The 14,610-nt window shown below is 43.2% G+C and overlaps 1 protein-coding gene across 1 annotated transcript in view; it reads right to left on the bottom strand.

The window, feature by feature from the left end:
* LOC307271431 (unconventional myosin-XVIIIa-like) overlaps positions 1 to 9,836 on the bottom strand; it is a gene marked incomplete at its 3' end in the record, with an annotated part of 206,986 nt that extends 197,150 nt beyond the window's left edge. The window contains exons 1-2 of the mRNA XM_080053890.1: positions 9,717 to 9,836; positions 159 to 1,242 (exon numbers count right to left, since the gene is read on the bottom strand). Of these exons, the coding sequence (XP_079910016.1) occupies positions 159 to 1,163 (1,005 nt within the window). The 5' untranslated portion in view covers positions 1,164 to 1,242; positions 9,717 to 9,836. The remainder of the gene's footprint in view (positions 1 to 158; positions 1,243 to 9,716) is intronic.
* Between the last annotated feature and the right edge of the window lie 4,774 nt (positions 9,837 to 14,610).

Raw genomic sequence — 14,610 nt, 5'->3', positions numbered from 1 at the left:
CGCTGTACCTAATAAAGTGGCCGGTGAGTGTATGTAGAATTTTTAGGAAAATAAATACATTTAATCCAGCATTTTTCCAGGCTATAAAATAACGAAATGTGGAAAAAGGGAAGCGCTGTGAATACTTTCCGTATGCACTGTAGATAGAGAGGAGTTACCTGTGAGGAGTCCCTGCGCTGGCCCTCTGTGTTCCTCAGCCAGCAGCGGCTCAGCTCACTGAGCTCCAGGATGGGCTGCACCTTCAGCCTCACCGTGTCTCCTGACTGGCGGATCATCTCCACGATCTCGTCACGGCTCTTGTTCTCCACATTGCGTGCGTTGATCTCTACCAGCCTGTCTCCGGGCACCAGCCCCAGGGCCAGGTCCTTGGTGCCCGCGCCGGGCTCTGCAAAGTGGACCACACGCCTGTACACTCCCCCGTCTGGACTGCGGTCCAGCATGGTCGTGCGCCTCAAAGAAAAGCCAAAGTCTCCGGTGTTGCGGCGCTGGAGCTCCAGAGCACGAGTCTCTGGTGCACTGGGGGCCACCACAGCAGGGAGCTGCAGCACTGCAGGGAAGCTCTTGTCCACCACCTGAGGGATGCACACCTTCTTAGTGGCTGGAGATCCAGGCTGCTGCTTCAGGCTGTGCTTGCGCAGTATGTCAAACACCTTGCTCTCCACCTGTGGGGACGGAGCAGCAGAGTTGTGTCCTGATGGTGTGGAGCCCTCTGAAGGACTCTCCTCTTTGCTGCGCTGGGAGAAGGAGAAGCGTTTCATCATCTGTGTGGAGTTCTGCTTGGCCAGAGAACCAAAGTGAGCCACGCGGTCTCGCACCGAGCCGCGGTCCCTGTCCGGCCCCCCCTCTCCCTTCAGGTCATCGGTGGAGCTGGCAGCACTCAGCTGGTCCTCCAGGACCATACTGCTGCGGTTGCTCAGGCCATCTGACTCAATGTCGGTGAGGGTGAGCTCGTTGGAGCTGGCCACTTTGATGGGGATGGGGTTAGAGATCTCCAGTTTCTTGCTGGAGTCGCGCTTGGCCTCTCTCTTGAGGTTGAAGAAGCCCCGTCTCATGCTCATCTCCTCCAAGCTGCGCAGCTCGGCAGCAGACATGCGCTCCTTCTTATCCTTCTTGTCCTTCCTGCTGCCTTCCCTCTCCTTGTCTTTCTTCATCAGGTTAAACATGGCAGCTACACTGTGTCTAAAGGTGCAGGGCCACTTCACTAGGCAGGAGCTTCTGGTCAGACCAACAGGGACCAATCCCCTATGGAGAGAGACAGGGAGGGTCAAACTCGCAACTATATAGATAAATAATAATAAAAACAAAACAAACAAATCTAATAATAATAATAATGATAATAATGTACATTGTTTCAATCACATACCATTCTGGGGCTTTGAACACACGAGAATTCACAGTAGTAACAATGTTACGAGGACCATTTCACAAGATATATTGATGAATTTGTGGGATGTAGGGCTGGGCGATATGGACCAAATCTTATATCACGATATAGGTAATTTTATATCACGATATGGATATATATCACGGTATAGTATTTTTCCTTAGAATTCAATGGATTACAATAACCGTACTGAACTTTAATCACATTAGATTATTTTCATCTTTTGCTTAGAACTTAAATTTCCATACAAAAGAAAAACTGGTGCAAAATACCACACCAGTCTGGCTTTAGTCAGTCAGTGCAAAATAAAAATGACAGCATCAACCAAAGAGCCTACATTTTCCAATTGATAGTAGCCTATATCAAAATAATGAAAGACTTCATTTAAAAAAGCTGTCAAAATTAACTGGTGAGCAAATGTCTGGTAATACTTTAACTCCAGCTTCAACACAAATAATATTTTCAAGTTTGACATGTTTTAAAGTTATATAAAACCAGCCTTGCTGGCTGTCTCCAACAATAACAGCACGGGGGTGAAGCCCCGAGTAGGCTAAAGATGTCATTATTAGCCAGCTAGCTCACGAGAGCTAACCCATGTAGCTTGCGGCTTAAAAGAAGCCAACTCTGCGTCACGGCAACAGCACGCTGAAGCAGCAAGCAAGTTTCCTTTGCCCGATGACATTTTTGACCGTTAAAACCAGCTGCTCTGCCACCGTGACACGGAGTTGGTTTGTTAACTGTAGTCATGGCGCACCAGAGCTAGACAGCAGCTAGAGCGACAGATGAGGCTTCTTCTGTTGCGGGTAGAGAAGCTGTATTGCAGCCCAGAACTCTGCTGCAGAGCCCCTGTGTGGCGCGGCGGTGTAACTGCAGTGTAACTATAGGGACTCGGAGGGACAGCTGCCTCCCGCTCCATCTATGCTCCCGTCACATGAACTTTTTTTCTCCGCGATATAAACGGTATGGCCAAATCTCTCCCGGTAGACACTTTCATATCGTCCACGATATGATATCGTCATATCGCCCAGCCCTAACGGGATGTAATGGAATTTGTAGTATGGAATCATGATGAATAGAATGTATCTGATATGGGCTCATGATGCGATTAATAGATGATAAAATTTTAGAGATGGTGGATCTATTTTCCCCGTATCCATATTTTTCTTATTTCATTATCAAATGTACTGTACAATGTTAATACTGTAATAAACTAGCACCAAAAAAAGGTTGTTTATGAGAAAAGTCAGATCGGGTTTCGAAAATTGTCATGATTATTATGATTATAATGCTATCTTAAGTTAAAACATTTAGATCCATTTAGAATATATATCGTAAAGCAAATCCCACATATATACTTAATCCTTCTAGTGATACTATTATTCAATTTACTGGTCAATCCAAACGTAATTCATCAGCAGCAACTTTGGTGATCAATCAAGTCATTTATCAATTTAGGGCTGAGCATTATGGGTAAAATCACCTATGGTAGTAAAACTAATGCAGATTGCAATATCTTACTTATTCATCTAACTTATTTCAATATTGCTGAGAAACTTGTTTACCAGACAAGAAAGTCTGTTTTGGCTAAACTAGTGACTCAAATACATTCATGCAAAAATAGGAGAAAACTAAATGAGTCTAATATTATTGTTATATTTCCTCACCATGTATGCATTAGGCGAGACTTGTAATATATAATTTAGTTTCAGCTTCACAGACCTGAGGTTTTTGCTGCTTTTATCTATTTGATATAAGTGAAAATTAGTATGTTCAGGTTGTTTTTGTTGTTGCCAAAACAAGCCCTGTTAACGGTGTTAAGACCTCGCCTGTGGCACTTAGCACTGATGGGCTTTGCTTTCACCATTTTAAATATTTACATTACTCTTATTGAATTTCTGATACATTAATGGGATATTGAATAAGTTGCAATTACAGTAGATGTTATCGTATCAATCTATTGCCCTGGCATTGTATTGTTACTGTTAAAGTGGTAATAACTAATGAAAGAAGTGGCAAGCATATTACTTTTTCCTGTTCTAGCATCTGTCTATTGAATATTCTGTACACTTTATTTCACAAGGCAATGCAAGGCAAGTTTATTTATACAGCACAATAATAAATAAGAAATTAAACATCAATAAAAACTCAAGACTGAGATCAAGCAAGAACAATGTGTCTTTCAAGCAGACAGCCACCCTGGATTCATACGGAAGCCGAGAACGTCGTAGCCCATATATTTATTTACAGTGCGTTTTCCTGTGATCTAGAGTTATATATCTGGAGATGACGGGATAACAGAGCTGCTTTTCAACTCATTACTTTTACATCATCTCGGGATCACGAGTTATTCATCTCGTTCTCGTCTTCCATACCTAGGTCTCTTCCCATGTTTATCAGGAGTGTCACTTCTGAGGTTGTTAAGGGGCCTGGGAAGGCTTCATGGCTATAGAATGATGCACGAGAGGAGAAGATTAGCCGGACTGCGTGTTACTGGAGACAGGGGGACCGAGGTCCAGTCATATCTTGAGAGGGCGACAGCAACGTTAACAACCTCAGTAGGATTACTATGCCGTCGGCTGTAAAGCTGCAGCCAGGCCAGGGTTCGACATAACGTATAGCCCGATGGCCCGGGGCCAGTAAAATCATATGCAGGGCAAGTTGATTGGCCAGTCACTGTCCCGCCCGGGCCAGTGACTGGCCAATCACAGTTCAGTATCTTTTTGTAGACTACATCATGGTTAATTGAAATGCGCGTTCAGAGTCGTAATGAAAGCAGTGTTTATTTAAGACTCAATATAATAAACCTAATATAAAATATATTTTTTAATGAAAGGCCAGTGGACAACCGATGCGTGGGCGTTTTGACAGGCGGAGCAACAAGGGGTTGCACTCTCGCTCCGTTGGCAGAGCTGCCTACCGTCCGCCTGCGAGTCGACAAATCAATCGACTTACTCTGCCCCCTTTCTTTCTTCCCACAGCAGAGGTTGAGGTGCAGAAAATGATAACTGCGCTTTTCCTTTATCTGCCGCCGTAATGTTACAGTATTTGCATCCAAGCCCCAATGGTACAAATGAGAGGCGTTATTTAAACGCTGTGAATGCGTCTCCGGTGATTGTGTCGGTTGTAGACAGAAACGAACGGAGGGACTCCGCTCACTCTACAGTTCCTATAGTCGCGCAGTTTGGCACTGTGTTTTCAGGCTCGAGACATTCAATCAGATCGCGGAAGTCTTTCCCATTGAAATCGCTAACGGGGAGAATATCCCCGGTTATTATTTTAGCCACAAACCACAGTTCATCTGCGCGGCGGCTCACTCGCTGGCGAGATCTCACGGTGAAACGCTGCTGTGATTGGACGAAGGCATTGTGTGTTTCTAAGGTGATTTAACGTCATAGTCTTAGACGAGCGTTTAACTTGTGCTGCATATTTTGCACTGCATTGTTTTTTATCAATAGTTTAAAAATGTAATATGTGAAGGTGACACTTCATGGAGAAGTGACACTCCTGCAGCGCGCTCACGACCAGACGTGAACTCACATACACGGTGAAATCTCCCATTAAAAAAACGGCATAACCCACTGATTTTCGGATTTCTATTCTATTTTTAAAGTCAACTTGAGCGCAAGTGGAAAACCGGTCATTCGGTCGACACATTCACATCCCTAATGCATATAGAGAAAGTAATAAAAACAGCCTACCACAACACAAAGAATGATCAGACCTTCATCTCTTATTTTTTTTTTATGTTTGAACATGACTTCTGCAGGTGAACTATTCATTAAACTGCCCAAATTCAAGAATAAAAACAACCATCAAACTACTGGACTTTAAAATACTGGCCGACTCTTTCAACATACTTTCAGTTGTAGGCTTCTAATTCAATATGTTTGCCTGGTTTTATATTATGTGTATGAGCAATATCAACATTTCATATAATTAACTAAAAGAAAAATAACCAAATCTAAAGGGAATATCTATACTGTTACAGTATAGATATTCCCTTTAGATCTGGTTATCTTTCTTTATTTTTCTAATACAGGTATTATAATTATTGACACTAAATTATGAAGAAAAAAAAAGTGTGTGCAGGGCCAGTGAAAATATACAAGGGGCCAGTAAAACTCGGATCCACTGGCCCGGCGGGCCAGTAGGAAAAAAAAGTTATGTTGAACCCTGCAGGCTAGCCTTCTCCTTACGGCCTCTGCACACATCCTGCGTCTACCTCTGGAGCGCGTCGCCTTACCTTACTGCTGCGTCTCTCTGACTTTTCTCAGACACACATGGGCTTTGCTGCTGCTGCTGCAGCAAAGCCCTATCTTTCTACATAGAGTTTTCATAGATAATTCCCATTAAAAATGAAGTTCTTTCGTGTCATTTATGATGCATATGATTTATATTGAGTCTAATATTGAGTCTGGACAGTAATCCGTGCGCCCCATTGCCTTTTTTTTTTTTGCCACATTTTCCTTGTTGGGAGTTTTATTTTGAAAGGGACTAGGGCTGTCATATTAACGCGTTAATTTCGATTAATTAATCACAGAAAAATTAACGCGATTAAAAAAATTAATGCAGATTAATCGCACTTCTATAATGCCCTTTGACCCGGTGCAAAAGTGGTGCGCAGCTGCACCGAGCTGCACCTGTAGCTTGCATACACAGCCCGCACGGGTGAAAGGGAGAAAAGTAAAGAGAGAAGCAGGGGAGAGGGGCCGAGGGCTCTATGGACGGTTTATGGGATGCTTCGGGCAAATAAGCATGAAGGTAGGAAGACATCTTACTTTATTCTCCGCAGTGTCTGTGCATTATTGATTTAGTGCAACAATAGGTTCAAAACAGTATCTCTCAATCTTCCTCCGTGTGTCATTTTGTTTGCTAGCTGTCTCGTCTCCCGCCCCGTGTGTGTGTCAATATTTTTGCCTATGAGTACGACGATCGGCTATACAGCCGTTAATAAACAGGTATAAAAGTGTCATAAAAGTATGCGATGAATTTAGATTAATTAATCACAGAGCCTGTAATTATTTTTTTTAATAGCTTGACAGCCCTAAAAGGGACACACCAGGAAATGGTGAAACTACAGCGAAATCTGCTGGTATGAAGTCAATATGACTCTCAGCAGAGTATTTCTCTATCAGTTAAAGCAGAGAGACCCGAGAGAGACGCACGGCTCTCAGAAAAAAAATAGGCGAGCCTCCTGAGGTAAAGGGGAGCGTCGCTGCAGACGTGCCTCCGACGCGCATCAGCAGTGCATCTGAGGTTGGATGTGCGGCCGCTCTAGGTTGATTACACGGTCAGTGACAAAAAGTCAGACGCAGACGCGAGGTAGACGCGCAGTAGAGGTAGGATGTGTGTGGAGGCCGTTATATGACAAGCACTGATCGTACATCTAACAGAGAGATGCAATATTTGCCTGTGTGAGCCCTTGATTGAAGTATTACCTAGTGGATTGATCAATAAAAACTACTGCTATCTGGTCGTCGTTTCTGCCTACCCCTTATGACCAATAACAGATCCAAATTCTCTTTTGTACCACAAGCCATAAAAGCCTTAAATCAGTCAAAATAAGCTAGATGTCCAGCTGGCCTGGTCATGTCCAAAGGTGTATAGTGTATTGTAGTGTGTAATGTATGTTCTTCATGTTATGTCTGTCGGTGTCTGATGTATGGACTATCTGTTTGTATCTGATGTCGGCGACCGTGGCTCAGGTGGTTAAGCGGGTTGGCCAATGATCCAAGGGTTGGCGGTTCGATCCCCGCTCTGCCACCTGTGTCATGGTTGTTGTGTCCTTGGGCAAGACACTTCACCCACCTTGCCTCATGTGAATGTGTATGACTGCTGTATGTTTGAGGTGGTGGTCGGAGGGGCCGTAGGCGCTGAATGGCAGCCACGCTTCCGTCAGTCTGCCCCAGGGAAGCTGTGGCTACTATGGTAGTTTACCACCAGTATGACTGTGTGTGAATGAATGGAACCTGGAACCCTGTAAAGCGTCTTTGAGTGCCTTGAAAAGCGCTATATAAATTCAATCCATTATTATTAGGGCTGTCAAATTAACGCGTTAATTTCGATTAATTAATCACAGAAAAATTAACGCGATTAAAAAAATTAACGCAGATTAATCGCACTTCTATAATGCCCTTTGACCCGGTGCAAAAGTGGTGCGGAGCTGCACCTGTAGCTCGCCGGGCGCGTGGGTTAAAGGGAGAAAGGTAAAGAGAGAAGCAAGGGAAAGGGGCCGACTCGAGGGCTCTATGGATGGTTTATGGGATGCATGAAGGTAGGAAGACATCTTACTTAATTCTCCGCAGTCTCCGTGCATTATTTATTTAGTGGGTGCAACAATGTAGGCTAGGTTCAAAACAGTAGTAGGCCATATCTCTCAATCTTCCTCCAATTTTGTTTGCTAGCTGTCTAGCACCCGCCCCGTGTGTGTGTGTGTGTGTGTGTGTGTGTGTGTGTGTGTGTGTGTGTGTGTGTGTGTGTGTGTGTGTCAATATTTTTGCCTATGAGTAGGCTACGAAATGGTGGCATTGCAGCGCTGTCTGTTGTGGGAGATGGAAAGTCGTAATTTTGTCTGCTTGTTTTTTTGAGAAAATTCGGCGCTAGTTCATGTATAAAGATGGCTGAGGGGAGGAGACAGAAGTTACGAGAGACGGAGAGCGAGCGCGCGCGCGAGAGAGAGAGAGAGAGAGAGAGAGAGACAGAGAAACAAACTGTAGTAGGCTATACAGCTGTTTACAAACAGGTATAAAAGTGTCATATAAGTATGCGATTAATTTAGATTAATTAATCACAGAGCCTGTAATTAATTAGATTAATTTTTTTAATCGCTTGACAGCCCTAATTATTATTATTCCATTATGTCATGTCATGAAGTGTGACTGTGCCGCAAACCCAACTGTGTTCTACTACTACTTATAGGTTCCTCCCTGATCTGACATTTCAGTTAGCCTACGATGGCCACAGCTGTCAGAAGTGGGACTCCGTCCTGATCAACACAGGAAAAAACCTGGGTACGGAAGCCGAGAATGATCTCGAGATAACGTTTGCCTGAGTTTCAGGGATGTTTGGAAGCGTCCACATGTGTATGACGTAAAGCCCAGTTCAGACCAAATTATTAGACGAACATCACTGAAAACCTCCAACACTCTAAATTACGGAGCACTACTGGCACTACCAAAACACATTCTTGCCATCCTTTTTAAAGGGGTCTCTCTCCAAACCCTCAAAAATCAGGGACTCTTCCTGCCACAGGCCCATACACAGCCTTCAGTCTGCTTCTCATTAGCAGCTGAGTGACACAGTGACAGCCCAAACAAACAACTGCCTCCCTCTTTAATTATGGCAAAGGTATGTTGGGACATGGAGGATCCTTTCAGGGATATGATGCGGTACTACTTACTGCTACAAATGTCACTCGGCCCTTATCAAAGTCTAATTTGTGTCAGGGGAGCAGCTAAGCTTTGCAGCAGTGATTAATAAATGGTCACATATTGAAACGATTTGCATAGTATACCACACACACACACACACACACACACACACACACACGCTAGTAAAAAGCACAGACCTCTGGTAGTGGAAACAATACAGTGTGCCTCAACTAGTCAAAATAGTTGAAAATATAGGGCTGGCCAGAGGACTATTTACAAAAATATTTAGCAGAAGAGCAAAAAAGTGGTTCCCAGTCATACGCTGTTATCTTGAACTAGAAGCAGGCCACAGTGAATGGACACCTTTGTAGTATCATCATTAGCGTCACGTTCCGTCTCCAGTCAACAGCAAAGGCTGAGAGACTATTAACCGCTAAGGAACCGACAAGTGCCTGCTCAGTGCTCATAAGCTCTCTTCTGTTTGTCTGCTGAGCTTTGAAATAGTGCTAACACCTGACACACTTCTGTACACAAAGCAACATTATTATTAGCCGCTCTCCGCTTTCAATGTGGACTCAGGGACAAAAAGCATGACAAAGCTAAAATTGGTGTAGCTTTACGGCTACATTAGCTAGCTGAGCTTCTGTTTCGTAGGTGGGAGTAACGTTATATCATAACAAAGATTTTTGTCCCACGGCAATGGGAAAGCTCCAACAGCAATTCATTAGTGAAGATAATTTAACTTTTCATTGAGCAATAGAGCTAGCTAACTGGCAAAAGCCACAGCCCTAACGTTTGATATCTGCCCTCATTTTTGGTAAAGCAAATCCTGGAACAACACGTTGGGATCCTGGGGAAACGACCAAGTCAGCCCGGGCTGCCTGTCTGTCCCTACGATGCTGTCCTCAAACAAAGTGTTCCCCTCCATTGCGCGTATAGTTCTAAGTAGAATAAATACTCACTGTTCTCCAGTAACAGCAGACGGTGCGCCGCTGGATAATGGGTGCAGCTCGGTTCGCAGGGAACAGAAGCCGCAGACTGGCGTTTAGCTAACGTGATCAAAGCGGGCTGCTCCCTGTCCAGCACAGGGGAGAGGGAGGGACGGCCAGAGGCGGTACACTGGCGCCCCCTGCTGGACTCACGGTGGAGCTACAGTCTGCAGCAGTGTGAGGGTGTTATGCCGAGTTCTGCGTGCTTGCGTGTCTGCTACAACTATGCTGGGTTACACTAGAGGACTTTTAAAATACTTTGGAAAGACTGAAGACTGACACCCTCTCACATCTAAAGACAATCAACTCACACCTGAAGACAATTAGTCATTAGTTCTCTGAGTTTTCAGTCACAAAATGAGATTTTGAAAAGACAGGGGGTCTCATACTGCAAGACTACAACTAGATTCCTTTTGAGATTAATATTATTTCCAATCCTGCTACCGGGGATTAAAATTGATTTCAGTCAGATAAAAAGTATTTTTTTAGCAGGTCAAATGGACTGGGTGTTAAAGGTGAAGTAAGCGTTTTATTTATGTTAATATAAGTGTTAAATCGCTCTTTATTTATACATTGATCACTTATATAGTGTGCACGTTTCATAAAGCCAATCTCTCAGAAACCCGCACTGCATTCAATTGGCAAATAAACTTTTCGGGGATCCCACTACTGATAACCAATCAGAAGAGAGAACGCTACAAACCAGCACCCGTTTCACTGACGGTGCATGTGCAGAGCGACAGATGGGTGAATGTGTATGCGCCTCCAATGGCGGAGCAGGTGAAAATCCTTCACAATCATAGACGTCGATTACGGGGGGATGGGGGGTACATGTACCCCCCACTTTTCGTCAAGACTCATTTTGTCCCCCCCACTTTTTAAGCCGGACATGGAGTGCGTCCAGCCGTATTAAAACACAGCGTCAAGGTCTCTCTCTCTCTCTCTGTGCGCGCGCGATACCAACGACAAAACAGTGAACATGCTCCGAAGTCTCCGCTAGTTTGCACACCAGAGAAGACTGATGCATTTCAATCAGCAGCAGAGAGACAACGGCGAGTGGCTTTAAGTGTCCCGTTGTGAAGTGTAAACTGTAGGGATTACCATCCTCTATGCCCACTAATGACTGTAAATGTAGCGGACACTAACAGCAGCTTGTGTCGCGGCACATGGATACTGACGATGTTCAGTGACGTGCGGTCAGACTGCCTACCCTGGCGCCGTGTGCAAAAAAATAAAATAAAATAAAATATTTTTTTTATTTAATAAACTTATATTTGTATTATTACTGTTAATTATTTCGATCTTTACATGTAATCCGCGATTACTTTAAAAAAGTGTAGACGTTTTGATTCGAAACGTGGCAGTTAGTAAGTTACGCCAAAAAAATATTGTGCCTTTGCTGTTTCCCATTCATTGTGTACGGCAAAGAATCAGTGCCTTTGCGCCTATTCATTGTGGACGGCAAGAAAAAAAAGTTTTCGCGCATGCGCACTTGATTCTGTATTATTTAACATGTACGCAAATAAGCATAATTCTTTGTGCCTTTTTTACGTAAATGGTATGCCACATAAGCCTTTACATTACATATCATTCATGGACCAATTAAAATCGAGATATTACTAGACATTTACGCAGCTTAGGCCAACGTCATTACGTTGGCTATGCTCATTCACGTCGCATTACCCCCGCGGATTTTTAAGTCAACATTGCAGCTGCCGTGCCGTGCCCGCAGATATTTCAGACTGGAGGAATTTTAACAAATTGGATTATAATTTGAAAAGGAACAGAATGAATAGCAAGAGAAAGGCCTGCGCCAGCCTTGGACGGTGTACAGCAGCAACAGGGACAAACAATGTTCGAGCATTTCAAACGGACAGGTAGCCTACATGAACGGAAGGATGCTAGCTAGCTGTGCTGTCAGTTAGCCTGGATTACTATCGTCTTGCTTCTTTCTACAGCCAGGGAGTCAGATTGGTGAGTCAGAAACTTTTTTGGGGTTTATTTAATAATAAAGTTGGATGAATTTATACCGAGTGCAATCCATTCTGCATTTTATATTCAATTAGCAGTTGTGTTTTCATTGTTACTGACGGACAAACCTAAGCTCTGCAATGTGGATAAATGGTTACATTCTGATGCTGGACAGGTCCATGGGGCATATGTTACTGGTACTTTATCTATTAAGATAAAGTTTATGGAGTGGAGTTGCCATCAGTTATGCTGTAGTCCTACATAATGATGAATGCTGTCTTTTATTTTTAAGTTGAATAGAAGTAGTACCGGTAGTTTGAATCGGCGAAGGTTTGACTTGTTGCCTTACGTTTTTTCGGCCCTCGGTGTGAGGGACGGGTCCGTTAAGTCGATGGATGCGATGTTTAATCATTTAGACCAAACTACAGTAGGCTACGGGCAAACCTGAAGTCACCGTCGTGACATTTCATATACGTCCCGTGTGTGTGTGTGTGAGTGAGTGAGTGAGAGAGAAAGAAAGAAAGGGAGGAACTTATTTGAAATCGGCCGTGCGTGCCTGTTTGTTGTTTATTGTTTTTGATTTAACAATATATAGGTTTAGAGAAATCTGGAACTTAGCCATTAGACAGGGGTAGGCAATTGCCTTGGGTCCCAGACTACCATGGATACCCATAATCATCTAATTCAATTATGATTACGATTTTTTTACCATTAATCAGCGATGCTGATCAGCGGACCTCCACATCGCACCAGGAACCCCCGTGCGTAAATGTGCAACACCACTACGTGCCTACATGTGCGCCTCTGTGTGGGCTGCAAATGAAACCATCGATTGCTGATTAGGCCTGTTAGGCCTGTAAAGGAAGTTCTTTCAAGGTAGGGTTGGAGGTCAACACAGGTAGAAAAATATTTCAGGAGACTTTGATGAATTGTGAAACAATATTTATTACAGGCTTGGCCAAGGAGAACCAGACTGCAACTCGGATGACTTGCACTTCAATTCTGACAGACCCTTCCTGAGAGCTGTGTATTAACCTGGTGCTATCTCTAACACCTCCCCGGCTCGGGCACCAAGCGTACCAATGTTTTGGTTCAGAGCTGAACACAGTGAACCATAACATTCTGGAGTCTAAGGAGATGAGACTTTATCTATACAGCTGACCTAAGTGTCTCCTAACAGGCTCCAAGGCTGACCTAGAGATAAAGACATAAATGAACTATTAATCTTTACCATTAATATTATAACTAAAGACTGAAAATTCCCTCACAAGGCCCATTTGAGAAAAAGAGATTGAGGAGAGACAGCAGGCTCGACACAGTTGAATCTTAAAACCTTAAAGTATCACAATGACAGAAACACAGAACCGGCCGAAGCCGTTGCATGGTGTGAGTGTGTGTGTGTGTGTGTGTGTGTGTGTGTGTGTGTGTGTGTGTGTGTGTGTGTGTGTGTGTGTGTGTGTGTGTGTGTGTGTGTGTGTGTGTGTGTGTGTGTGTGTGTGTGTGAGTCCATATTTGTAGAGGAAAGAAGAACCTTGTCTGGCTATTATCTGAAGTGAGCTATTTGTAAAATAAAGCACTTGATGGTAGGACAGACAGTCAGCATAGTCAGCCGCGGGGACTCACTTCCTATCGGGGGTAGAGCTATCTTTTCAGCCAAAATATGTTTCCCGACGGCTAGAGCGCATGCGATGGAATAGACGTGTTTCACTTGCGCTCCTCTCCGATGTAGTGTAATATTACATAAAAAAAGAAAATGTATTGCACAATTCCCACTATGAGTGCTGCTTTATACTTTACTACCGGCAACGAAACAAAATGCCCCGTAAAAAGCCGAAAAGCCCATTACCCCCGCCGGCTGAGGAGGGGGCTAATGGCGAGGCATCAGAGCTAACAATGGCGGACGGTGCCCCTAGCGTGGCCGTCATTCTCAAAGCTATAGGTGACTTGAGCAAGACGATGGACGATTTGTGTACATGAACGTGTGTATGTTCCTGCATAGTAGATATCCTTGAGAGACCAAATAAGCATTTTAATTTATTTATTTTTCTTTCTTTTTTATTATTTATTTTCTCTCTGATAACGAGTAACACCAATTCTGTGGTTTTACTTAAATATATTCATAATAGCATATCAATTTTTATAATTTATCAACACCAACACAGAAACAAACAATACTTTCTGTCATTACCTCTCTGTAGCAACTACTACAGGATTTCTAGTTGCTTAAGCCAAACTCCATCCAACCCTAACACACACACCCCCACACACACATTTTTACTTTTATTTATTTTATCAGCCGTTTTTCCATGTGTTTAGTTATATCTGAAGTTATTTTCTTCCTCATTCTCCTGTTAAAAATAATACATTATTGCCGTTTATTTATCTTTATCGATCTCTTGCTTTCAATACTTTTAAATTTCCAGGTAAGATGGGGAGAGGGTGGGGAGAGGGAGCAAATAACCACAATGTCACAATTTCACCAAAATTAAATACAAGCTGTATCCTCCTCCCCTGGACAGGCCTCCTCCTAAAGGGTCTGGGGGCTGTTCTGATTGGTGACTGGGTGCAACCTGGAGCAGCAAGTCTTCTCCCCAGGGTTTGAAGGCGGCTAGGACAGGAACTTCCCTGAGCTCATACAGCTTGATAGAATTGATTAAAATTTAGAAGAAAAATAAATAAAATAAAAAAATGTAATTGAGTGAAAACAATAATGTTAATAACAATTTTGAATAAAATAAATAACTGTTGTTTGTGCTCTATCTCCTCGCCCTCCTCGTCTTCTGCAGGACTGAATTGAAGGCTAGAGAGTCGACTATTTACTCTATATTTATTTATTTTTGTCTCAAGTAATATTTCTACTATTATTAATTATTTAATATTTTCTTTTTTATTTATA

The sequence above is a fragment of the Ammodytes marinus genome (assembly GCF_949987685.1).
Source record: "Ammodytes marinus genome assembly, chromosome: 3".
NCBI lineage: Eukaryota > Metazoa > Chordata > Actinopteri > Uranoscopiformes > Ammodytidae > Ammodytes > Ammodytes marinus.
This window is presented reverse-complemented; position numbering and strand designations above follow the sequence as displayed.